The sequence below is a fragment of the Heloderma suspectum genome, chromosome 6 (assembly GCF_057233095.1).
Source record: "Heloderma suspectum isolate Gila_16-S chromosome 6, 16-S_ref, whole genome shotgun sequence".
NCBI lineage: Eukaryota > Metazoa > Chordata > Lepidosauria > Squamata > Helodermatidae > Heloderma > Heloderma suspectum.
Genome location: NC_139463.1, coordinates 40,466,846 through 40,494,471, shown reverse-complemented (window position 1 = coordinate 40,494,471; position 27,626 = coordinate 40,466,846). Strand labels below are relative to the sequence as shown.

Below are 27,626 nucleotides of genomic sequence, written 5' to 3'. Positions count from 1 at the left end.
AAGAGTGCTTATCAATGGGATCGTCTCAAACTGGGGAGAGGTAACGAGTGGGGTACCGCAGGGCTCAGTCCTGGGCCCAGTGCTCTTCAACATTTTAATTAATGACTTGGAGGAGGAGGTGCAGGGAATGCTGATCCAATTTGCAGATGACACAAAATTGGGCAGGATAGCTAATACCTTGGAAGACAGAAACAAAATTCAAAGTGATCTGGATAGACTGGAGCACTGGGCAGAAAACAACAGCATGAGATTTAATAGGGATAAATGCCAAGTTCTGCACCTAGGAAAAAGAAACCAAATGCACAGTTACAAGATGGGGGATACGTGGCTCAACCACACTACAAGCGAGAAGGATCTTGGAATTGTTGTCTATCACAAGCTGAATATGAGCCAACAACGTGATGTGGCTGCAAAAAAAGCAAATGCTCTTTTGGGCTGCATTCATAGAAGCATAGCTTCCAAATCCCGGGAAGTACTAGTTCCCCTCTACTCAGCACTGGTTAGGCCTCATCTGGAGTACTGTGTCCAGTTCTGGGCACCACACTTTAAGACGGATGCAGACAAACTGGAGAGGGTTCAGAGGAGGGCAACAAAGATGATCAGGGGACTGGAAACAAAGCCCTATGAAGAGAGACTGAAAGAACTGGGCATGTTTAGCCTTGAGAAGAGAACACTGAGGGGAGATATGACAGCACTCTTCAAGTACTTGAAAGGTTGCCTGTCACAGAGAAGAAGGCCAGGATCTCTTCTTGATCATCCCAGAGTGCAGGACACGGAATAATGGGCTCAAGTGACAGGAAGCCAGATTCCGGCTGAACATCAGGAAAAACTTCCTGACTGTCAGAGCAATATGACAATGGAACCGATTACCTGGGGAGGTGGTGGGCTCTCCCACACTGGAGGCCTTCAAGACGAGGCTGGACAGCCATTTGTCAGGGATGCTCTGACCTGGATTCCTGCACTGAGCAGGGGGTTGGACTCAATGGTCTTGTAGGCCCCTTCCAACTCTACTATTCTATGATTCTATGAGTGCAATCTTAGAAGGTAGTGAGGGAGGGGTATTGATGAGGATTCCCACTGCTGTGCAGATCTCCTTAGCTCTCCTGCCCTGGCTTGCATTAGCAGAATAAATTATGCAAATCAGGCACGTCAGCTAACTTATATCAGGTCAGACTATTTGTCCATTTAGCCCAGAACTGGGTACTGTGACTGGTAGCAACAATCTACGGTCTCCGGCAGGTGTCTTTCACATCACCTCCTACCCAATCCTTTTAACTGTAGAAGCCAGAGATTAACCTGGGACCTTCTACATGCAAAGCATATCCTCTACCACTGCGCTACGAACCTTCCCAAATCCATCCGTATTGCAGAACATGTGTGTTTCCTTCTGTAGAATTTTGGTTGTCTCGGCCATCGCTCTTCTTTTTGTTTTTAAAGTAATGTCTTTATTTTTGCACAATGATCAGACAGTCTTTGGTATAAGGAGCTTCTCTGGCTGGCTTTTCTGAATCTCCCTTAGAGCTCTCCTGGCAATGGAGAATTCTCCAGACCTTTCCTGTATACATGAGGAGCTCCCACAAGATGCAGGATGATACATCCAAGTGGAAGCCTCCCTCAGAAGGCAGAGGACCTAGGGGGCGGGGGCGGTTTGTTTTTTTAAAAATTAAGTATTTTATTTACAAAATTCAAGGTAACAATTATATAGCAATATGAACATCAACGCATGCAGGTTGTTTTACATGATTCATAACACATTCTATACATATTTTAAAATCACTGTCCCTAAACATACTGTATACTGTATATTGTATAATATACAGTAATATACAGTATATACATACTGTATATTGTATACATTTTAAGCTCATTTGCACCCACAAAATAATCACGTTTCAATTAGCCTTGCTGGTTATTACACCCTTCCGAAAATAGGACTGTGCACTTGGTGGATGCTGGTCTGCAGACCATGCGTTAATGTATATAATGAAGGGGAACCACGTTTCAAAGAACAAGTCCTGCTTGATTATCCCTAAAGCAGAGTACCTGTTTTGCGTGCAGGAGGTCCCAGGTTCTATCCCCAGCATCTGCAGGGAGGACAAGGAAAACTCCTACTGAAACCCTGGAGAGCCATTGCTGCTAGTCAGTGTTGACAATACTGGGCTAGATGGACCCAGGGTCTGACTCAGTATGAGGCAGTTTTCTATGTTCTAGAAAAGCATCTTCTGTCTTTCACCCCCTTTTCCTCCCTAAACATGTAATTTCTCTCAGCTCCCTCAGGCCATTCTGACAGGTGGTGTCCATCTTGGGCATAACAAGTCTTCTGCCTCCCCCACCATCACACACAAAAAGGTCATTCTAACGTGTTTCATGTTTTCCTTCCCAGCCAGTATCTCCATGGAAACATCACCATTACTTGCAGAGCTACGTCTATGCCCTTGGTTTATGTTTTCATGCATTTTCCCGTTTTGCTCGAACGGTCGTAATATTCAGCCCCGCTTTAAGTGCCATAAAAATCCAGCCAGGGCCTCCTGCTGCTGCTTCAGCTATATGGTTATGGGAACAAAACCCTTAAGCCTTGGCTCCCGGCAGTCTTGGTCTAGCCCAGCTGACCCAAATCTATTCTGGTGGCAGCTTAGGGAGAGAATCCAGGATCTCCAATTCTCATCCCCCATCTTATTACATGCATCTCTGCAGAGGTTTTAGAAAAGGTTCCGGAGTGCATTCAGTGCCCTTCTAAGCAGTGCAAAGAGGACACATACAGGGAGTTACTGTTATTATTCTGGATCTCCTGTTCCTGGCAGTCCGCACCTACAAAAGGGGAACAACCAGTACCAGCCTTGTAGAGTTCATGGGCAGTTTTCTGATTCCAACAATTCTTAACCCAGGAACTCTCCTTGGTATGCTTTTTGTGCTTCCTGTTTAGCATTAGGAAAGGTTTCATGCTTTAGAACTGGCTGCTCCCCACGCTGACAGCTTGAAATCCAGGATTTCCGATTATCTGGTTGCTTCCTAAAACGACTGGCCCTCAGGAGCCACATCATCGTGAATGAGCTGTGTAGCATCTGCTCACACTGCAGCCCATTGTCTGCCCACTGTGCCCCTTCACTAGTCATGAGGAAATAATCACCTTCAAAGGTAAAAGACCAGCAAGACCAATTGAAATAAACAAAATATGGCCTGTAAACCCAGCAATGTTAGATTTGGTTATAGAATGTATGCAGCTTGGATGCCACATGACATTTTGGGAGAATAACTACAGATCTTCTTACCTATTTTGGAAATCACAATTCAGTGTCCATAACAAAAACCTGAGCAGCCTGTTGCCAGACATTTCAGTTTCGATACCCACAAACTTTCACACCTGGAAAGAATTCCAATAGAGAACTATCCAATCCTCAGACAGCCAGTCACGAGACACTAGAAGCAAGAAATACTTAATTTTTGGATAAAGGACTGAACATTATAACATCATATTAATTGGAATATAATACATACATTTTATCTGTGTTTTAATCCTCTTTTTAACCTTTCTCGCTCTCACATACTTCTTCTATGACCAGTATCACCTTCCTTAAAATTTTCTCCACCCTTAGCATTCTGTCATCTTGGCTCTTGGCACCTGTTTTGAAATCTAGCCACTCAGTGTTATAGATGAAAATAGAAGCTTAAACTTCTAGCAGAATAATTTTATCTTGACCTGTTTTGTTAGTCAGACACACGCACGCGCACGGTATTCCCATACTCTTTGGGAGTGCTTCTGTAAGGAGCACCATCAGCCTGGAAAAGTATCATTGTAGCACTGATGGTGAGTTGCAGTGGGGTATCTCAGAAATTGAGCACGCTCCGGGAGAGAGCGCAGGACTGGAAGGCCTAGCGTGCTATGGTCCATGGGGTCACGAAGAGTCGGACACAACTGAACAACAATCTCAGAAAACCTAAAACCTCATATAGCACAGGAAGGGGAGTTTTTAAACTTCATGGTGAGCGTTCCCCCCAACCTTAATAAAACATGCTTTACTGTTTTTAATGTTCTTGCTTTTATTGTTGCAAGGTGTTATTGTTTTAAATCGCCATACACCGTCTCTGATGGCTTTTTAGCAGATAAGGCTGTATATAAATGTTAATCATAAAAAAATAATATAAAAAAATAAATTCTGCCGCTGCCCAAGATACTATAAGCTGTCAAGGGCTTGAGTAGCCCAACCCCCTTCCATCCACACACTTTTAACTTTATCTTTTCATCTGATGCTGAGTGTTTTCTGTGTGTGTGTGTTTTCTCTCATTGTGTCTTTCTCTATGTGTGTTATGTCTTTTTTCTCTCTGTGTGTATTCTCTGCGTGTATGGATTTTCTCTCTCAATCCTCTCTCTGCAAGGGAGATAATGTGTGTGTGTGGGGTGTCTCCCAACACTTTGTGAGTGGCCACAACCCAGTGGCTGCCATTTTGTTGTTGTGCTCACAATACCTTTTAAAAATGCCAAATGAGCCCAATAGATTTGGGGACCCCTGCTCTAGCATGACCAAGGAATGGACAGGTGAGGGGACAGGGGTATGCAAACAGTTGTTAGCTCAGTTCTCAATGCCCCCTACTGAGTTTTATGGGACAACACAAACAGCCTGTGATCTGTGACATAGTTGAGGGAGTGTTAAACCTGCCTCAGACACTGTTACCAGGAGGCTCTGCAGAATATGAAGCAGCAGCAGGCAACCGGAATGGGGTGGGGGAGGCAGATGACCACCCAGCCCTCCGCAGACTGAATGACATCAGACATCTGCCTGCACCCACTGGTGACATTTGGTCCCTGCTGGGCACACACAGCAAAAGCACTTTGGCTGGCCTGTTCCTTCTCCCACTGGGGAGAGGATGCAGGGCAGGTGAAACTGCGACACTTTCCCTGTGTGGGAAAAGCAAAGGATGAGTAAAGCCCACCCATACAGAACTTGCAGGAGTTCCTGCAAGTGCTGTACAACCGAACCACTGCCGCCCTCCTAATCTCCTTGGTATCTCTGATAACAAGGGGATTCCTCTGCCCACCTCCTCACAAAGCCCTCAGTAGCTCTGGGCAGTGGAAGCTGGTTGCTCCAATGCCAGTGGGGCGGTGAATCCGCTCCAGGTTTCAGTCAGAACTCTAAAGGAGCTGTTCAAGGTGTGAAGCTTTGCACCTTGGATAGCTCCTTTAAAGTTCTGACATGTTCTGACTGAAACCCGAAGCAGATTCACTGCCCCACTGACATCGGAGCCATCAGCCTCCACTGGCTGTAGACCAGAGGGCAGAGCTTGGGGAGGAGAGGGCCCATGGAGGGAGCCCAAGTCTCCATGGGTCTGATTTGGCCTGTGGGCTCAAGGTTGCCTACCCATAACATAAATGCTCCTTCTGCATCCCCAGCATTAAAATTTGGGGCATTTTGCTAGTAAATAAGCCCCACCCCCTATGATATGGAGGGGCCACAGCTCAGAGGCAGAGCACCTGGTTTGCTTGTGGGGACAGTACTAGGTTAAGCTCCCAGCATCTCCAGTTGAAAGCTTCTCTGGTAGCAGCGCCAAGAAAGGGCTGGCTATCTTGGAGAGATGTATAAGGCAACTTTCGATATTTATGTGGCTTGTCCACTCCACGGTGGCTCTTTAACGTAGGAGCAGCTAGCATACGTAACACGAATCCACTGTACCTTTTTTCATCTGACAAATGTTGGAGGGAAATGGTAATATCCCAAGTCTCCGTCAAATTAGCCCCTTGCCAGATCCTAGGCTATCCAAGTTCTCTCAAGATTTTGTGTGGGCGGTTTCTTTGCTGTGGCAGAGGTTATGGGGCTGCTTGACTCACACTCCCTTGTGCCTGTACAGCAGCCATTCTAATTACAGGGGCGTGCATGGGCTGTTTTTAGCCTCGCATCCCTCTTTCCCTGAAGCTGAGTTGATCTCTGAAATGGAATTTTACAGCTGTGCCATTCTTCTTGAGAGTAGTGGGCTCAGGAACTCTTATGGAAACCCTGGGGGAGGAAATGAGTGTACGTTTCTGATTCTGATGGAGCCAGGAACAGCTAGGTAGGTCTCATACAGGCACGGCCACAGCCTCCGGATGCACCAAATGTGGAGCACAGCTGCTGCAGAGCTGCTGCTGCTGCTGCCTTTTCACTCCAGTTAGCTCTGATTTCAACTTCCTGCCCCATCTCCATTTCTACACAGGAAAGTAGTAATTACAGCAATGTAGACTTAGAAGATTTAATGCCCCACTAATAACAACACTGCGGAACCCTGCACTGCCATGAAACCAAGACGATCTGTAAATTAACTCACTACAAACATTTCTCTGATTGCCGGATTGCTGTTACTCTTACCTGCGCCCACAGCCAATGCTAATTAATGTAATAACACCAGCAGAGTTTCCTGCTGCCAGTGGGCCATTACTTTAGGGTCCTGTTCTCCTTCGTAATTCAAAATCCATTGGAAAGATCTGCAAGTAGGAATTAAGATTCCTGTTCCTGCTCATACACACACACACACACACACACTACTGTCTATAGAAGGTAATATCCAAACCAAATAAATCATGCTTATGTATGTGGGACCTCTGTGATACCCCTGCTCGTGATTCCATACACACATTTCCAGTCCAGATATGCCCAGTTAGAATGTTGCTTTCTGTGCATTGTAAAGGTGGGGGCATATGAGTCCAAGGCTGACCCCAACCCTTATCACATTTACCTTCTCTGCTGCAGGGGTGCAAAGCCTCAGGCCAAATCCAATCCTCTTGGAGTTCCAATTTGGCCCTCCTGGATAGCCACACCCCCTGCCCCTGCCCCCACCTTTCCACCAACCAACAATAGTTTGATGTTTTCCCTGCTTCTGTGCAGCTCTTTCCCCTTTCTAAAAGCTAAACTATGCTGGTGTTTTTAAGCTAAACTATGCTGGTGTTTCTGGCCCCACCCCTTTGCCTTCAGCCCTGCCCACCACTGGAATGCAGCCCCCAAAAGCTGCTCTGAAATGGAATTTAGTCCTTGGGCTGCAAGAGGTTCTGCACTCCTATTGAAAAGTCACATCTGTCCTGGCCTCTTGTTTTCAGGCAGTCCTGAGCCCCAGTACCAATTCTGTTACAAACTAAGTTCTGAATAAGTTCTGATGTGTGCCTGGGGCAGGGAACTGAGAACCGGAGAATGTTCACAGACTTCTGTGCTGTCTTTTTAGGGGGATCTTCCTAGACACCATCCTTCCCAGATACAATGTGAATGGGATGCAACCCTCCATTGGCCAACGAACCCGACTGAGCAAGGGAGATATCGCCCAGGCACGCAAGCTCTACAGATGCGCTGGTAAGTATGGCTGGCTGCATACCATCCAAGGAGGAGTCCCGGCCCTTCCTACTGCTGCTAATATGGAATGTTTGTTTTTTGCTAGTAGTTAGACCATGTTAAGTGCTGTGTGGAATGCATGAATGTATATGGCAGCTGTCCCAAACATGGTGCTCTCCAGATGTGTTGGACTACAACTCCAGTTCTGGGAGCTGTAGTCCAACATCTGGAGGTAATGCCAGCTCCAGGTTTTTGACAGCCCTTGGGCAAAACATCTTCAGTGGGCGCCTCCCTCGTTGAGTCCAGCGTCTCACCACCATTGTCACCAGCTGCTATTGCTTCTCATCCTCTTTCTCATCATTGTTACCACTTGCTTGATTGACTGTCAGAGAGCCACTGGGCAAGTGGGCAGTGGCATCTGCTGCTGCTCACCACCACCGTTGTCTGGGCCAGAGCGAGAGGCAGGTGGACAAGCAGGTTGCAAGGGTGACAAGGAGGAGCAAGTCCAGGGGGCTGTTGTCAATGGGTCCCTGCTAGATGTGGGCCCTCGGCAGGCACCCAACCATGCCTACCCTTGACACTGGCCCTGTCTGGAGAGCACCAGGTTGTGGAAATCTGGTATACGGTTTGCCCAGAGAGCTTACAGTTTTTGCCAGACAATAACTTCATAGCACCCTCCCCCACTGAGCTGCACAGTTATTGCAGGTCATCCAAACAACTTCTCTCAGGAAATGCTACTGTTTTGAGGCTCTCTCATTCATCCCACCATTCAAACTGCAAAATGATATCACTAGAACAAATGCATTTCTTTCCTCAGTTAATGTGGCCATTCCAGATAGTATCCCAAGATATTAGTGGATGGTGCCACTGCAACATCACTGAGGATAAACAAGCACAACATCCTGTCATGTGTGATCCAGGCTCAGACCACAACACCAGTCCTGTAAAAAGGAGACTTCATTAGACTTATACCATACCATTAACTCAAATTCCCAGGGTGACTTGCAACATTTCAAAACACAGTGAAGTGGATCTGGTAGGCAGATCTGATCTGGTCTCCTCAATACCACTTATTTGGTTTTTTCCCCTCTCTGTTTCCCCCTAGTCTGGGTCTCACAGATAGCCTTCAGGCAGCTTCCTGCTTTCTTCTATCTCTCTCCTGTCTCTCACCTTTTCCCCAGCTGCTTTCAAACTTTATTACTAGCCATAGAACATAACCATCCAATCAGACCTCGAACCTGCAAAATGAACCAATCCCCACCAAAAGACAAGGAACCACCAATCATATCAAAGTTCTGTATTAAACCAGCCAATGGGAATGGCACATTTTGAATTTCCTTCCCCCCACCCCAACTTTATAAAACTCTGGGTTTTTTAAAATTTCTTTATCAGGACCCACCAATCATACCAAAGTTCTGTATCTCCCCATCCAATGGGAACATACAGAACTTTGGTATGATTGGTGGTTCCTTGTATTTCTTCTTTGTGGCCTCTGTGCATCACATACATGAGCTCTGCGCCTGTGTGGAGCCTCGATTTGGGAAGCTTCTGTAGCTGAGGTGTTTTGGCAGGAACCTTCCCAGTGCTCATGCCCCTAGCAGGTTCCTGCTTATTCCATGAGTTCTCTTTTGGCCGCCATTGTGGTAGCCTCGTCTGGGAACTTCTCTTGCATTCAGTTCATCTGAAAGCTAAAGCTTCTTAAAAAGCAGAGGTTTTATTCTTTCTTTTTCTCTCTCTGTATATATTTCTACCTTTATCTTCTGATTTGATTTCTTTTGTTTTTTGTGATCCCGTGATTACCTTGCAGGCGTATGGCCGTCAAGGCACCATTTAGAAAGTGTTCCCATTGGGAGAGCAAGTTCCCGCCATCCGACAGGCACTCACTGTGTCTTTCCTGTCTCAGCAAAGGACACGTTGTTGAGGCTTGTCTTCATTGCTAGCATTCTCAAAACAGTCTCAGCAAAATTGTGCCCATCGGCACGTTTCCCTGAGTGCAACTAAACTCCTTACTCCAAGGTGGGCACTGACACTTTTGTTGGCCAAGAAGTTAACAAAAAAGACAAAAATGCAAGTGGGTCAGTCTTCTTCAGCGTCAAAGAGACTATCAGGCTCCAAGTCAGGCCTCACTCCACACTTCAGGAACAGTCTAAGTCTCCAACACCAACAGTTGCTGACGCTCAGGTCTCAGGATCAACTGGCATCTCTGATACAAAGGCGATACCCGCTCTCCACCAATGCTTCTTTCACTTATCCCGATGGCAGTGCCAACGCCGAGTTCAGACCCAATTCTGATTATGTCTACTTGGGAGGGTGAGATCCGGGACTTCTACCCGTCTGAACCTCCTGCTCCACTGCCTCGTTTTCACCATTCCCCAAGGGGATATGGACCCTGGGGTAGACACTCAGGTTCTCCTGACTCCCTCTTCTCGGTTGCATCCATCAGGCAGAGTCAGCCCCCTAGACTCTACAAGCAACCCCAAGAGCGGTCCAAGTCTTCGGTTTCAGAAGGGGGCAGATACTACGACTGGGACTTCCCATACAGGAGATTTCAAGACTGGGATGTGTGGAGGGAAGATCCTTATAGCCAATACTGATACTTTCTACAGAAGAGTGGAAAACCTTCAGATTGGGCACTTTCTGGGTACTGAACCCAGCCATCAGCTATTGTTTCAGGACCTCCTGAACCCCAGGAGACATTTCTTGCCCCTCCTCCAGTCACTAGAATGCTGCAGAGCCTGCTAGTTCCTCAGATGCCTCCATTTCGGCCACCATCCAGGTAACATTTATTGCCCTCAGCCACACTACCTTCGCCCATCTGGACACCGCAGCACCTACAAGACCAGGCTATTGAGCAGACCGCTCTACCACTGCCTATGGAAAGGTAACTGTTATCTGGCACAGAGGGCTATGAGTCTGATTCCACATCAGTGTTGTTGCATCATCCTTCTCTGTCGTCTCCTGATGCAGCAGTCGGGTCTCAGGATGTGACTTCGCCTTTGGAAGATCTCGGGCAATTCTCAGACCAAATCATGAGGATGGCTCGGTCATTGGGGCTTGCCGCCCAACAAGCCGCCCTGAAAGTACAGGACCCGGTTTTCGATTCTGTCAACACAGATGCAACCTGACCAGTAATGATCCTGCATTTATTTATTTATTACATTTATATCCCACTTTTTTTCCTCCTTAAGGAACCCAAGGCAGCATACATAGCCCTCCTCCATTTTGTCCTCACAACAACAACCCTGTGAGGTGGGTTGGGCTGAGAGGCTGTGACTGGCCCAAAGTTACCCAGTGAGCTTCCATGGCCGAGTGGAGACTAGAACCCGGATCTCCCAACTCTCAGTCCAACACTGTAGCCACTACACCACACTGGCTCTCTTTTACGTGCACTGAGGGGCATGACTAAGCAGTCATGGAAGGCCCCCTCCACTATGCTTCTGTTGTCAAAACATCTGGAGGGGATGTATCAACTGCAGGAGGTGGAGGTGGAATTCTCATTTAACCACCCTGCCCCGAATTCAGTTGTGGTCAAAGCGGCTAAGAGAAAATCCCGTAGGGCTCACTCCTCACCAGTCCTTGACTGCCCCACAGCAGGCTTTGCATACCAAGAAGCCCTACTTGGCGTCCAGGTATTGTTCCTTCTGCCAGAAGGGTGATGGAGGAAATAGACAGGATCTTTGACTGTTTCCCCCTTTCTCTTTGTCCAGCTGCTCAGGCCCCCATCTTCGGTGCTGTCAGGAGTGCCCTAGCTGCCTCTTACAGTCCCCTCCAATAGCCAACTCAAGACACAGACGACGAGGATTCTTTCCAAGACTTTATTCCTTTATTACTTTATGACTCTTTCAGAATACTAGTAGCTAGCGCCAAAGCAAGGAACAGCACTGGGGAAAGATAGCTGAGTAGCCTAAGCTCCAGGTAAGGCAGTTGGTCCCTGTTTGAAGGAGAATCACGGGAAGACCCTGAACTTATGGGCTAGGGAGAGATCCTTCCTCTTTCCCTTGGGTCCTCGGGACGCAACCGTTGCCTGCGCACCAAACCAGTGCTACACTTCCTTTCCACGCCCTCCATCTGTCGCCGCTCCCTGCTTCTGCGCCGAGCGTCCAGCAAGCCCCCCTCCAGTGCTGTCTCACTGCCAGGGTCACTATCTATCCCAGGAATGCTGGCAGGAGGAATCTCTGCCAGCTGCTGTGCTTGTGAGAGATGAGCGAGCTCCTCTCCCACGGATTGCTGTTCTTCCTCAGAATCAGAACTACTCTGGGGCTCTATGGGCTCAGTTTCCACCCTGATAGGCACTCTTCTGTCCCATTTTCTCTCCACCTGGACCAACATCACCACAGACTCATGGGTACTTTCCATCATACAGAGGGGCTACACAATCAAGTTCAAGACTTTCCCACTCAGTACCATAAGAGACATGGCTCCATCTCCACCAGGAGGTCAACACACTTCTCAGGAAGGGAGCCATCATACCCATTCCACGTTCACATCTCCGTGGTGGGTTCTACTTGAGGTACTTCACAGTACCGAAGAAGGACAGAGGACTCTGGCCGATCTTGGATCTCTGAGAGCTAAACCTGCATATTTCACCCAGGAAGTTCTGCATGGTTTCTCTGGTGGCCATTCTTCCTCTCCTCTCCTCTCCTCTCCTCTCCTCTCCTGAGGAGACTAGTTTGCCTCTATCAGCCTCAAGGACACTTACTTTCACATTACCATAGAGGAGTCGCACCAATGCTACCTTGGCTCTGCCATCCGTACTGATGCCTACCAGTTCTGGGTGCTACCCTTCAGCCTCACCATTGCTCCAAGAGTATTCACCAAATGCATGGCAGTGGTCGGTTCCCATTTTCAGATGCAGGCTGTTGAGGTGTACCCGTACAATGATGACTGGTTGTTGGTGGCATCAACACGAAACTGTCTTCTCTGGTTGATAGAGGTGACCTGCAATCTCCTTCAGAGCCTAGGACTTTGCCTCAATCTAGAAAAGTCTCATCTACAGCCTACCCGAAGTCTTTAGTTTATTGGGGTACTGCTGGACTCCAGATCAGGTAAAGCCTTTCTTCCTCCAGATTGAATGGAGATTTTGACACTGTTGGCGGCAGAGCTCATTCATCACCAGTCCACTTCTGCATTCAAGGCCTACAGGGTCTAAGGGCTGTGGTGACGTCCGTTCATTTCATTTCCATATGAGGCATCTCCAGAACTGGCTCATATGCAACTTCGATATTGAGTGGGATGCCCATTGGATCGGGCTGTAGCTTCCACTGAATGTTAAGGACTCCTTACAATGGGTGGGCAGCACCAGCCAATTTATCAGAGGGCATGCCTTTCCTTCAACCCTCGCTATCCTGAGTAGTAACTACAGATGCATCACTCTCTGGATGGGGAGCCCATTGGTTGGACCTCATGGTGAAAAAGGCCATGGTGGCGAAACAGCATATCAATCTCCTCGAGCTCAGGGCAGTGAAAAAAGCCCTTCAGGCTTTCAAGCTGGACCTGGTGGGCAGGCTGGTCCAAGTCACCTTGGATAGCATGACAGTCATCGCGTATCTGAACAAGGAAGGGGATATGAAATCGCTTCTGCTCCTCACCCTAACACTCAAGATCTTCTAGTGGTGTTCACCTTGGTTAATCGGATGGTTGCGATCTGTGTTGCTGGAGTGGACAATGTCTTGGCCAACCAGCTCAGTCAGACCAAGATGACTTCCCATGAGTGGGAGTTGGACAGATCAGTCCTTAGGAGACTTTTCCAGCTCTGGGGCAAACTGAAGATGGATCTCTTTGCCATGCAACACAATGCTGTTTGCCAAGCTTTTTGCAGCCAGGCAAGCCATGGTACAGCTTTGTTGGGAGATGCTTTCAATCTCACATGGACGAGAGTGTTGTATTACCTTTTCCCACCATTCCCTCTAATTATGAAGGTCCTGGCAAAGATTGGGACAGACAGTACTGAGTGCATTCTCATGACTCTGTGGTAGCCTCACCAGCGTTGGTTCACCCCTCCACTCAAAATGGCACAGAGGTGAGACTGTTGCCTACCATTGCATCCGTCCCTCCTCACCAGGGAGAACACCCAGATCTGGCACCCAGACCTGGAGACCCAGCGTTTGATGGCATGGAAAATCAAGTGACAGAGACTCAACCAGTTCCAGCCTCAATACAGAGAATCCTTGATGCCACCTGTAAGCCTTTGACACAGTACTCTTATATGAGAAAACTGATTGCCTTCTCTTCACTTGCTTAGGCTCAAGGGTTTCACCTGATCAGGTGCTCCTTGCACAAATCCTCCAGTTTCTCCTGTCCTTCTTTGAGAAAGGACTCAAACTGTCATCTTTAAGAGTTTATCTGTCTGCTGTTTCTGTGTTTCATCCTCCTGTTGAGGGGTTTTCAGTTTTCTCACATCCAACAGTGAAGAGATTTTTGAAAGAGATCAAGAATCTGGCTCCACCAATTTGTTCCATGGTACCCAGCTGGAGCTTGTCAGTACTGCTAAAGGCACTCTCATCTAAGCCCTTTGAGTCACTGGAGACTATGGGCTTGCACCTCCTTTCTTGGAAGGTGGCATTTTTGGTCGCCATTACTTCTGCGCACTGTGCCAGTGAACTCTGTGCACTTAGGATAGACCAGCCTTACCTCATCTTTCACTGAGACAAAGTGGTCTTCAGACCTGACCTCTTGTTTTTACCTAAAATGGTGTCGGACTTTCATTTAAACCAGGACATTGTTCTGCCTGCTTTCTTTGCCTCTCTGTCTACACCCTTGGAGTTGACCTTACATACGCTCACACATGTTGGCTTTCTACAATTCCAGGACTGAACAGTTCCGACTTTTACCTTGCCTCTTTGTGGGTGTGACGTAACCCTCTCACAGGTCCATCTGCCTCTGCTTTGGGACAGCTGTCCTCACTGTCCCACAAGCTTCAGCCTCTGAATACACCAGGTAAAAGAGACACCCAATATGCCTAATTGGTTCCCTTTACCCAACCAGGAGAAGTATCCAGGAAAGGAGAACACTGTTGGTAGTGCAGATAGATGAACAAGACGTGGGATTTTATAATTCAAAAACAAACAAATTAAAGTTTATTTAATACAAGAGATGTTATATTTTATAATTAATCACTCAATTCTCGGTCTTACCCTGTTTACTCTACCCCTTCTAACTCCTGTTCCCACAACCCCATTATCTAGATGTAGCTTCATCAAACCCTAAGGCCCTATCTCCTATCCTAAGGCTCCTACCTTATATAAACTTAGTCTACACACACACACACACACACACACACACACGCCCCTCCCACCTTTCATTCACTACCAAACAATTAACCCTAACTTACCTGGGTTCTATTTAACACAGCAAACATATTTAACATTAATATAGACTCCACATGACAAGCACTGTGATTTTGTCACAGTGTGCTACGGTGGCAAGCGCAATGGTCAGCCTCACTCGAATCAACACTTCACGTCCTGGGTCATCAAGACTATTGAGCTGATTATTGTATGACTATTGTATGAGGTGGCTGGGCTTGAACTGTCTGCCCCGGTCTGAGCTCACTCTACTCATGCGGTAGTGACATCGGTCTCATTCGACAGGGGGTCGCCATCCCTGAACTGTGCTGCAACGTGGTTGACACCATCTGCCTTTGTTAGACATTACGGACTGGGTGTTTGAGCTAGAGCTGGCTGTACATTGGTCATGCCATCCTTTCCTCTGTTTTGCAATAGGACACTGACCCACCACCTTGTAATTTAGCTTGTTACTCACCCAGTGATGTGATGCACAGAGACCACAAAGAAGAAAGACAGGTTGCTACCTTTAACTGTAGTTTTTTGAGTGGTCATCCATGCATTTACACAATCCACCCACCATCCCCTCTTCGGTGTCATGCTCGAGTTTGATGTTGGGTACTGAAGGTATTTATTCTCAGTTCCAAGGCTACAATGTCGGTCTCAAGGAACTGAGGGAATAAACGGGAACCCACTAGGACATGCGCACTAGGACAGTGGGGAAGGATTCCTGCCAAAACTGCTCAGCTATAGAGGTTTCCCAAATTGAGGCTTCACATACGCCCATATGTGTGATGCACAGATGACTACTTGAAGAACTACAGTTACAGGTAGCACCCTGTCTGATAGTCAACTTTTATCCTATAATATATTCTGTCTCATATTTTACTTCTGTACACTTTACATTTCCCTAAATATTTCTAATCACTCTTATCTATTGACTCGTACCACTGCCAATCCCTCTCCCTTATTTTGTCACAAAGGCCCACAGTAAGGCAACCTCTTTGGGAATTTACCGTGGAAGAAGATTTGTTGCCTCCCATCTACTGACATGTTGCGGCTGGGCTAAGCTGAGCCTGGAATGTTCCGGCTCTTCCGTTGCATGTTATAATCCCCCCAGGGTCTGACCTCATGCTCCAGTCTGCACTCTTCCCATTGCTTTATGAATGGAAACAGAATGACATAATGCAGGGGTTTAGAGCCTGGGCTGGATGGCTGGATGGCTCCCATCTTCACCAAGGCCTTGGAGACTGGCCAATCTACGCCAGCCCTGGCTCTAGAAGCTGAACAGATGTCAGAACAGAAGGCGAGGGACCAGCAGCCAAAGACAAGCAGGGGGAGTGTGTGAAACTTTTGCTTCCTCTTTGACTCCCAAGACCTGATCTGGCTTGGAGCTCACCAGCATCCGTCCCCTACTGGGTGTCTGTTTCCGTGGAGAGGACAAAAGGCTTGTAAACAGAGCGGAGTTGCTTTTCTAGTAAGAAAAGCAGCAATTTGAGCAGGAACTTTTCTGAATGGGTGACTGACCCAGCATGAAGGGCAGAGAGAGTGAGAGAGAGAGAGAGGGAATGAGAGAGGCAGGCATTGGCAGGGAAATGAGTAGGGCATATGCTTGGCATGTAGACGGTCCCAGGTTCAATCCCCAGCATCTCCAAGTATGGTAGGAAAAACTCCTATCTGAGACCCAGTAGAGCTGCTGCCAGTCAATGTCAACAGTACTGGACTGGATGGCCCAATGGTCTGACTCGGTATAAGGTAGCTACCTATGTTCCTAGTAGTGGAGTGAGGAATACGTTTGGAGTCAGAATATTAGCAGAACTGAGCATCGAAAGTTTTGTACAGTGCACTCGGGCCCATTTTCCCATGTGGTCCCTTTCCCCCAATTTCCCACCCCCTTGCTTTTGTCTCTATTGGACGCCTCAGCGGTAATAAATCCCTCTGAGTTTTTGAGGTGGTTACAAGTGAGGGCGGTGGGGGGGGACTATACCATGTATCAGGCAACAGAATTTTTGGGCTCTGGGCCATTGCCCACGTAACATAACCATGGAGATACTCATCTAGATTTTCTGCTTTATTAAAGTCTGTGCATCAAACAGACATTTCGAGGAATAGGCTGAGGCCCAATTTCCCAAAGCGGGCAGCCGGGCCTCTAAAGAGGGGAAGAGACATGAGAATCTGAGTGAGGAAATGCACAGAAACTGCAGCTGTCTGGCTTGCTCCCAGCTACCTTGTACCTGGCAGAAAAACTATATAGCTGCATTCCCAAGGTCCCGAGTTCGCAAGTGCTGAATAGATGTGCGCACACCTCCATCGCTTACCCCTGCAGCAGCTTCTAATTTCGCTTACTTGTGCAAGCCGTTTGAAGACTTCTCGCTCCCCCCACCATCCTTCCTAGCTTGAATAAATGAGCCAGCCAGTTTGATTTCTAGGGACTGCCTCTTGTATACATACAACAGGGAGATCTTATGGGCAGAGGATGCTACTGGGTGGGGTGACAGAGCCTAGGCCTTGGGAAGCCTCTAAACATAAACCCAAGCGTGTAGAACCTCAGCCTCAGGGGCCAGATCCAGCCCTCCGGGGCTCTCCAAATGGCTATGCACATGATAACACTGGTCGCTTGGTGGTTTCTCAGCTTTTGTGTATTTTCCTCATTTTGAAAGGTTGAAATGCCTCTCCTGAGGCCTAGCTACTGGAAGTAAGAGTGTTAAGCTAAAATATGCTGGTGTTTTGGCCCTGTCCCCTTTGCCCCACCCACTATTGGAACATGGGCCTCAAACGCTTCTCCAAACTGGAATTCAGCCCTTGGGGTGAAAGAGGTTCCCCATCCCTGACATAAACACTGAGGACTCACAGGCTATGAGCTACACTGGTGCCTGGAGAATCAGCAGAACTTGAAGGAACTGCATTTGCAGCTTCTCACAAACAGCATGACATGGTACAAGGAGCTGCAAGTGAGTAGCATTCTTGGAGTAAAGAGGAAAATTCATGCACGACCAGTGTTTCTGAATGGCAGTGCAGTCTTTGTCAGTGTGGACTTGAGCATGCGTAGTATTTTACTCCTCGGTTGCTATGCCAAGAGAAGGCCATACTGTGTTCAACTCTAAATTGCAGGTTACCTCTGAGCAGTAATAAGGTAATTTGCTAGAGGTGAACAAGGCATGAAAGGAGAGTCAGGACTGCCGATCCGTCTCAGGGTACTGGGCTCCTTCAAAATGTCAGTACTTAGGGGTGCCTGATCCTCCAGATGTGGTGGACTGGAGGCAACCTCTTTGTCCTCTGGTCACATTTATCATGAAATTAGCATTATGGACACAGGTGGCATAGCACCAGTCAATCTTTATTTGCTTAAAACCAAATGTAATCGCAAAACAGGAGAGAAGAAGCAGGAAAACTCCCAAAGAAATCCACAATAAAGGATCAAATCACCTCACCATCAATAAATGTGATTACACATAATTCCACTGAATTTTAAGAGCAGCTGCTACAAATAATGAAACTTAATACGTAACATATTTGTTCTGATCAGCCAAAAGCATACACATTTTCTCAAAATCTGGCATCTCGGGACAAGAAAGAAAACAGGATAAAAATATCTGGGTGCGCTATACAGTGGGTAGTTCAGCAAATAATGGCAGCATCCATGGTATACCATCAGTAACTGCTATTGCCAGAGCATTTCACACAGCTTTGTCAAATGTCCCCAGTGGTATTTGGACATGGGGCTGAAGAGTAGGTCCTTCACTGTTTTAGCCCTTCACTGAACATACAATCCATCCTTTCTGATGTTAAATGCTAGAAGGTATAGGTGGCCATCTGATACATGGGAGTCTTTGCTAAATAGTGATCCCTTTGGCCTTTGCAATGAGAGTGTGGGTAGATTCTGACATGATACAGAGGAAGACATGAATGACTCATGGCTCATCTTAACACACTTCCATAGCTTGTCCAAAGGCTGGAGATGCCTGTTGCTCCCCCAGGGAGATACATGTTCACCCCATACGTCATGAGACTCTGAAGTGTAATCAGGGGAGGCATGAGTCAGTCGTGCTTTGTCCTCATGTCATGTCCAAAGCCACCCTGTGAGAATGCACAGGGAAATTCCTCAAACTTCCCAGAAATTCTTTAGCAGACTGGGCATTGTAGCCCTACGATTACAAACATAATAAACATCACTGGTCCAAAGGTCATTGCCAAAACATGATACAATTTGGAAACATGATTTACTGAGAAATTAGTTGCTTTCTGTGCTGGCAGTTTCTCATAGTTAAAAATTAATTTTGAGCAAAACTCTTGTTCCATACCTTTTATTCCCCTTGAAAAAAATCTAATTAACCCAATACATTCCATTTTTAAACCAGCATTTTGCAAAGGTGTTTTGTGTCAGTTCAGGATGATGCTTAGAAACGTACGGTTTCTTATTAGGAGAATCTTTATGTCTTTTAAAATTACTTCTAAGAAAGGGAGGTGGTCTTTTTTTAATTTAAAAAGTAATCATCATGAAGGTACAAATAGATGCAAGACAATTTCTCTTAATTTCTTCTGCAGATCATTATTTTCTGTTTCATAGGAACATAGGAAGCTGCTTTATATTGAGTCAAACTCTTGGCCCATCTAGCTCATTGTGTCATCGGCTGGCAGTGGCTCTCCAGGGTTTCAGGCAGGGATCTTTTCCAGCTCTATCTGAAGATGGCACAAATTGAATTCTGTGACTGGCATAATTTATGTGAATGAAACACATATGTAGTTACTATTTTCCGTAATGTATAGTGCAAAGTTAAGCATGCCTACTTGTGCATAAGTTCCATTTAGTTAAATGAAGCTTTCTCCCAAGTAAGTGTGTAGAGCAGGGCTAGACAACCTTTTTCGGCTTGTGAGCACATTTGGCAATTTGATAAGCTGTCCTGGGCACCAGCACAAAATGGCTGCCATTTTATGTTTTTATTTATTCATTTATTTAAAATATTTCTTGGCTGCCTTTCATGGCAGAAGCCCTCCCAAGGTGGCTTACAATAATAAAGTACATAAAAACAGTTAAAATATTAAAAGTGATAAAAACATAAAAAAACAATAAAAGCTGACAATAAAACAAGCAACAATGTTAACAGCAGTAACAGCAAAAACAGCAGTCATATCAAGAGAGTTGTTCGTTGTTCAGTCGTGTCTGATTCTTCGTGACCCCATGGACCATAGCACGTCAGGCCTTCCTGTCCTCCCCTCTCTCCTGGAGTGTGCTCAAGTTCATATTCATATCAAGAGAAGGCCAAGGTAAAATAATATGTTTTCAAGGCCTTCTTAAAAGTCTGCAATGATGGAGCATGACGGACCTCTGATGGTAGCTTGTTCCAAAGGAATCAGGCCACTGCAGAGAAGGCTGGCTGCTCTCTCGAGTGGGCAAATGAGAAGGGCCTCCCTTTCTGATCTTAAAGTGCAGGCAGGCTGATATAGGTGAAGGCGGTCCTTCAAGTAACATTGTCCCAAACCTTTTAAAGCTTAGAAGGTCAAAACCAGCTCTTTGAATTGGGCTTGGAAACACACCAGTAACCAGCGCAGCTGGTGCAGTATAGGTGTTACGTGATAGAATTGCCTCACCCCCACCAATACTTGGGCGGCTGCATTCTGCACAAGCTGGAGTTTCTGAACCACATTCAAAGGCAGCCCCACATATAGCACATTACAGTAGTCCAGCCTGGACGTGACTAGTGTGTGGATAACTGAGGCAAGGTCCGTCCTCTCCAGTTGGCGTTCCAGCCTAAGCTGGTAAAAAGCACTCCTGGACACCACAGCCACCTGGGCTTCCCCAGTTAGCTCATAGCCCAGGAGGAGTTCCAGACTGCACACTTGGTCTTTCAGGGGGAGCGCAACCCATCTAAGACCAGTTGTAAACCTCCATCCAAAGTAGTTGGTTTCCCAACCCACAGTACCTCCATCTTGTCTGGATTAAGTTTCAGCTTGTTCATCCTCATCCATCCCAAAACAGCTTCCAGACACTGGTTCAAGACTTCCACAGCCTCCCTGGGATGTGCAGATGGAAACGAGAAGTAGAGCTGAGTATCATCCGCATACTGATGACATTTCAGCCCAAACGTCCTGATGACTTCCCCCAGCGGTTTCATGTAGATGTTAAAAAGCATGGGGGACAAGATAAAACCTTGCGGTGGAACCGAAGTCCCCCAGCACCACCTTCTGAGACCACTCCTCCAGAAAGGACCGGAACCACTTTAAAACTGTGCCTCCCAAGCTCAATCCAGATAAACGATCCAGAAGGATACCATGGTCGATGGTATCGAAAGCCTCTGAGAGGTCCAGAAGAATCAACAGGGTTGCACTCCCCCCATCCATTCCCCGGCGTAAGTCATCAACCAGGGCGACCAAGGCTGTTTCTGTCCCATAACCAGGCCTGAAACCTGATGAGAATGGATCTAAATAATCAGTTTCATCCAGAATGGCTTGGAGTTGTGAGGCCACCACATGCTCCAGCACCTTGCCCCAGAATGGCAAATTTGACATGGGGCGGTAATTATCTGGAACCAGCAGATTTAAATTTGGTTTCTTCAGCAAGGGCCTCACCACAGCTGTCCCTCAAGGAGGCGTTTACCACCTCCGAGGTCCAGATATCCAGCCCAGCTCTGGCAGATTTCATGAGCCAGGATGGGCAAGGATCTAAAGGGCAAGTAGTAGGCCTCAGTCCTCCAAGCAGTTTGTCCACATCCTCAGGTTGCACAAACCAAAAGGTTTCCATAACATGACTAGATGGTGCACCAGCCCTGTCCATATCAGACTCTGTCAAAACAATGGCATCCAAGTCAGCATGAATATGAGTGATTTTATCTGCAAAGTGTCCGGCAAATTGTTCACAGTGGGCCTTTCAGGGTTGGAGTACTTGTGTTCTAAGGCCTACACCCAAGAGGCCATGGGAGGCATGGCTAGCCACCATAGAGAAGTGACCTGCCCAAATGACTGAGTACAAGGCAGAGGTGAGGGCTGAGCCCCAACACACTAAACCGATCCTTTGAACCCAGTTTTCAGTGCCAACAGAAGCTAATTTCACAGAAGGCAAACTGTTTTTGTCTCTCCCCTCCCTGTCTACCAGCCAACTCAGCCCCCCCATCTTTTTTCCTGTCTTACTCCAGATCACCATCCATATACACATACACTCTCTCACACACACGCATGCACACACATATGCAAACGCCCCGTGTACCCATCATGCATGCACACACACACACACACACACACACACACAGCAAGTACATGAAAAACTACACCCTCTCTCTTTCAGGATCCGTCCAAAATCCTCCCTCTCTGAATAACCCCTAAACCCTTTCTCTCTCCCTGTCTTTACCACAGACAGGCACCCCCCATCCATTCAGACATACAAGCACCCAACCCTCCCCAACTGCTAGGCTGGATTCTCACTGGTGTCCCAAGGCCCCTCCTCACTGGCTTTTCTGCCCCACCTGTGTGGTTCCCACTGCCCTTCCTACTCCCCTGCTCTCTCTAACTCCCCACTGCTCTCTTCCCAGTTTACCAGACAGCAGCAACTGGAGCCCCATTTCCTTTCCCCCTTCTTTTTCTTGGTGGCTGAGCGCACTGCAGAGGAATGTGTCAACCTGCCATCCTCCCTCTTCATTTCCTAAGAATGCCTCTGAGCCCACGCGTGGTCCAGAGGCATTCATGAGAAATTAAAATGGCAGCGACTGGAGGTCCTCGCTTTGCTTTGAACCGATCCCAGCTGCCTATAAGAACTTTTTTAAAAGGTTTTTTAAAAATTTAAATTGGCAGGGGTAGGGCACCTCGGTAGGCACCAAGGAAGATGTCCAAGGACACATTGGTGCCCAGAGGCACCATGGTGCCTACTACAGTGCCCATGAAGCTCTCCACTCCCTGTCATTTCAAAAATTTATTTTTAATAAAAACACATGAAAAACGTTAAGGCACTGGTTCTTCTTCCTGTTCCTGAACTTGCCACTGATCAGTGGGCAGGAAGAGAATGAGTTGCTCCCTGGCCTCACCCGGTCTTCTATCCCTGCAGACCTTTCCCTTTTGCTCTCTCTCTCTCTCTCTCTCTCTCTCTCTCTCATCTTTCCACTTGCAGCCTCTAACCTTGCTATTTCTCTCGACCCAGCCCCTTTCCTCACTATTTCTCTCCCTTCCCTGTCCCTAGCTGCCTTCTTTCTCTCTATTCTGAACTCCTAGCCGTGCTCTTTCTCTCCCACTCACCCCTATATCTTGCCGTTTCTCTCTACTTCCAGCCTGTAGCCTCACTGCTTCTCCCCCCCCCCCCGCACCTCTTTGGACTAGCCAGGGCCCCACGACAGCCATTACCAGCCATATCCTCCACAGCAATTTCTCAAGTTCCTAAATGTGCCCACAGGTCCAAAAAAGGTTAGGGACCCCTGTGTATAGGATTTCAGCCTCAGCCTGCTCCCGTTAATCAAGGGGAGGGGAGGAACTGATTGTTTTACTGCTCCTGATCCATTTACTGCTCCTGTTGTTGTTGCTTTGCTGTTCTTGTCCTGTCAAGTTCTTTTTAAATGGATTTTGGGTTGTATTGGGATTTGATTGTTAGTTTGTTAATTATCTGTGAGCCCCTTAGTGTCTAGCAGAAGGGCAGGACAGATACGTTCTAAAAAAAGGATAACCCATGCGTGGCATAGAAATCCTACCTCCTGATCAAATGAAATCCTAAATAGCCCTCCAGTGTTTCAGAGATGTCACCAGGGTCCTCCTCAACATTTAGGTAGCTCCACACTGTCAAGTTTATCCCTACCATTGTGACTCCCTTTTAAAAAAAAAGCTCTCAGGGTGCTGAATCTTGTGGCCAGTAACCAAATTCTGTTGTTTTCTATGCTTGTGCAGAGTCATGGAGGAGGAAACACACTGCCTTGAGCTGTAAGGGCGAGAGAGATTTTGGTGCACAAATGATTATCTTGTCCTTTTGCTTCCTCAAGGCTCTTTTCGAGTCCTTTTGGGAATGATGACGGGTATCTTGCTCTCTGTCAACCTCTGAAGCAAATCCTCATCGAGTTGGCTCATGTGGCCTCCAGATGGTGGGCTGGACTGATTCCAGATGGTGCCGAGCTGAAAAGGCTGTCCTGGTCCCAGCTGTCCTGGTCCCAGCTGGCGAGCTAGCTGGCTGGAGGCAGGGCAACATGGCAATGTAGGGAGGTGACCCCCATGCCTGGTTTTAGCAGGGGATGGGAAGCTGGTTGCTGCCACCAGGGTGTGGGTGCTGGGAATGGGAAGCTCTCCTTGGCTTTTGGATACAGTTTAAGAGCTGGCTAGGGTTGGGGGTCCTGGCAGGCTGGCATGGCTGGGAAAAATGGGGAGGGGAGGCACAGCATTGTTTCTCAGAGGATTGTGGATCCCCTGGTGCTTTGCTGCAAAAGGAGCGAGAGGCAGCAACAGGAGAGAACACGAAAACTCTTGTAAAGGTTTAGACTGCCTGCACTAAAGTCCCAGACTTCCGTCACTGTGGCAACATGGCATCAGGTTAGGTTTCCATAGCTACCTTCACAGCTGCAGAACAAGCTATAGATACTTTGAGGAAAGGGGGGTGGTCTTTATCTTGAACGAGCCAATTCCAGGAGCAAAACGGGCAAAGAAATAAGTGACAATTTCCTGTGGGATATGATGGCTTAGGAGAATAAGCAGCACTATTCTGCAGTCCCTTCATGCAGGTGTCTCAAATACCACTGGGCATAGAATTCAGTATTGTTGTGATAATATCCACTTCCTTTTTTTTAATGCAAGTTTCTAGTCCCTAAGGCCGCAAACATAGGCTTGAAACTGAAAGTATGGTTCAATCAACTGGAGAAATCTTAGAAGCCGGAGTGGGTGTTGATGAGCAGGATTTCCAGCAGTCAAGTCTTAGGGCTTCAGTGCCTTACATAGTTCTTTGCTGTTCCCCATGACTAGCAGAAGAAATTATTCAAAATAAAAATTTGCTTGATTTGCATAATGTATGCATGTTGCAGGATTATGTTTGTTGTTGTTGTTGTTGCAGAATTGTGATTTGGGGAAGTGGAGGTAGTGCAGTCCTGATTATAGGGGTGTGTCCACACAGTAGTATCTTATGACCATTTTTCCAGCAGAGCACTGTGGTGTGCAACCATGTGCAAAGGAAGTATCCCAGAGACAGGCAGGTACCCTTTTTCCCCCAAAAGGTACCTGCCTGTGACCTATCTGCACAAGGACAATCTCCTGGACTGGACATGCCTGGGCTGCGGAAATGGCACATCCAGTTCCTGAAATTGGAGCCATCTGGCTGCGCTGAAGGTGTTCGTTTAGGAGATAGCATAGGATGGGCAGCTTCACAGCTGTTGCTTAACTCCTTGTTAAATGTCTCTGTGTGTTTCTTTTTCCCCCCCTCCAGCTTGTGGAGCGACTCTGCAGGACAGTCAAGGGAATTTCTCCTCACCCGAGTTTCCTAATGGATATTCTGCACACATGCACTGCATCTGGAGAATATCTGTCACCCCAGGGGAAAAGGTAGTTGCTGGTCCAATGCACCTGGTTGCTGTGCTACTTGAATTGTCCCACAGTCTCTGCCGCTTCCAGTCTGACTTTTTCTCTCCTCCCCCCCCCAGCCTTTTCTTTCTTTCTTTCTTTCTTTCTTTCTTTCTCTCTCTCTCTCTCTCTCCCGCCCGCCCGCCCGCCTGCCCGCCTGCAGCTGATTCACATGACCACCTTTCTCATGAGGGACATTGCCTTTATGTAGCCTGGGGTATGTGAAAAAGACAGTTAAGAGCAGCCATTGTAGACAGAGCCTTATTATCCCTTGAATGTAGGACCCACCGAAGCAAGACAAGATGGAACATAACATGATCACTAGGGATGGGTGAGTGCCCCCCACCCCTGTCCGGGTTCTCTGGGCACTCACCTTGCCCCTGCTTGAGCACATCCAGACCCGCACTTGAGCTCCCTGCCATGCTCTGAGCCACTCACACTCACCCAGGAGGGCTCATCAAGCACCACGATCACCATTTCAGGTGGGAGGTGGTGGTGATTGCATTTGCGAAAATGCACACATTTGCATATATGGAAATATATGCATTTGCGAAAATGCGAACATTTGCATATATGCAAAATGGGGCTGTGAATGGCCCATATACGCAAGAATATAGGCAAGCAAATGCCTGTAATCTTGCATATATAGGCGATTCACGGCCCCATTTTGTGTATATGCAAATATGTGCATTTTCGCAATCGCCCTTTTTTTCTTTTTTTCAAAAAATGATGATCGCGGAGCTCAACAAGGCTGCCCGGGTGAGTGGTGAGCGCAGGCAGGGGGTGACCCTGGCAGGGTCTCAGCGAGCACGGCTCAGGGATGGGGGTTCTGCCGCATTCCCGGATGGAATAGGGTGCCCACGCCATCCCTAATGATCATCCATCTCCAGTATGAGTTGGGTATGTGTTTGTGTGTGAACTGGGGCTGGTTCTCCCAACTTCCACTTCCCCTCCCCTTCTTTCCCAGTGTCTCTCCCTTCTTTGACCCTTTCTTAAAGCTGCTTCTGATATCACATTTTCCCACCCACGTCTGGAAAACACTGGTAGGGAGAAACCAGCTAACAGCTGCAGACACGTCGTAATGTTGGAACATTTGAATGTTGTGATGTTAGAAAGCCAAGTTATCAGAGAAATGCCGTAGGGCAGGGATAATGGATCTCAGGACCCCTGGAATTAGGCCATGCCCCCGACTCCGCCCCCTTTCCCCCAACCACCAATCGTTTGGTGGTTTCCCAGCTTGTGTGCCATTCCCATCCTCACCTTTCAAAAGATTGAAATGCCTCTCCTAAGGTTTAGGAGAGGCACATGATCAGGTACAATTCAAGGTGGCAGCAAGAGCTTTAAGCTATAATAAGCGGGTAATTTTGGCCCTGCCCCTTTTGGCCTTTGATCCTGCCCAGCCCTGGAATGCGGCCCCAGAGAAATGGAATTTGGCCCTCGGGCTGATAGGGGTTCAACATCCCTGCCATGTGGAAACAGTCCCACATTTCTAAGCTTGTATGCCTCATACTTGTGTACTTTCTGCACTCATGTGTCTTACATTTTCAAGGCCTGAACAGAGAAACAGACTGATATTTACTCTTTTATTTATCAGGCTTGCAGACAGTAACCAGAATGTCCTGTCGTCAGTTGCTTTCACCATACCCAGTGTCTCTTGTTTGGAACAGCAGGCTTATCTCCATCCCAGTAGCTTGGAATACTGAGTGCTCCTTCTGGTGAAGGGTCCAAATCTACATGTCATGTCAGGCAAATTCTAAGCTGGACTCTGGTACGGAGATTTGGGACCATTTCTAGACTGATGAGCCAAAGTGACTGCTAGTTTGGAACAGCTTAATCACTGGGCTCAGGAATGTCAGCAAATTAAGTGCTTTCCACAAATACAAAAGAGCACATGCAGTTTCGGCACCCAGGGAGCTGCATTTGATTTCAGATGTTTTTTTGTCTCGAGCTTCTGGGAGTATTCTAAACTGGGAGGTCTAAATGAATCCCAGAAGTGCGGACCAAAATTAATAAAAGGGCAAAGCTGAGCAAGTACCGAGGGCATGCACCTTTCAGTCTCTTCGCAGATCCTAATACTGCTCACAGCTTCCAGATGGAATCAAATTGCCACCTTGAATTGTACCTCCTCATGTGCCTTTAACAGCAGCCAGATGCACAGGAGTTTAAGGTGAACATGGGCGGGAGGTTGCTGTTGCACTCTTGTCCCACTTGTGGATTTCTGGTGGGCAGCCACAGTGTGAACAGATGCTGGACTGAGACAAGGTGGTGGGGAAAGCTTCACTTGCTACATTCCAGCACGGCAGATTGCTGTTAAAGCAGAGGAGTGTGGCCTATAAGAGCTTTCACCAGCCTGATGCCCTCCAGATGTGTTGGGTTGCAACTCCCATCATTCCCAGCAGGCACAGCCATTGGCCATGCTGTCTGGGAATTATGGGAGTTGCAGTCCGATACAGCTGGATAGCACCAGGTTGGGGAAGGCTGGCCTATAAAAAGTTGGCAACCCTAATGTGGCTTGGGAATGGGCCTGGAAAGGAGTGGATTGGGCTTC

The 27,626-nt window shown here is 47.4% G+C and overlaps 1 protein-coding gene across 2 annotated transcripts in view; it reads left to right on the top strand.

Moving 5' to 3' along the window:
• The window catches only part of BMP1 (bone morphogenetic protein 1), a 181,509-nt gene that overhangs the window by 121,329 nt on the left and 32,554 nt on the right, over positions 1-27,626 (top strand). For both annotated transcript variants that reach the window (XM_084804039.1, XM_084804040.1), the window contains 2 exons: positions 7,183-7,307; positions 24,945-25,060. In XM_084804039.1, the coding sequence (XP_084660165.1) occupies positions 7,183-7,307; positions 24,945-25,060 (241 nt within the window). The remainder of the gene's footprint in view (positions 1-7,182; positions 7,308-24,944; positions 25,061-27,626) is intronic.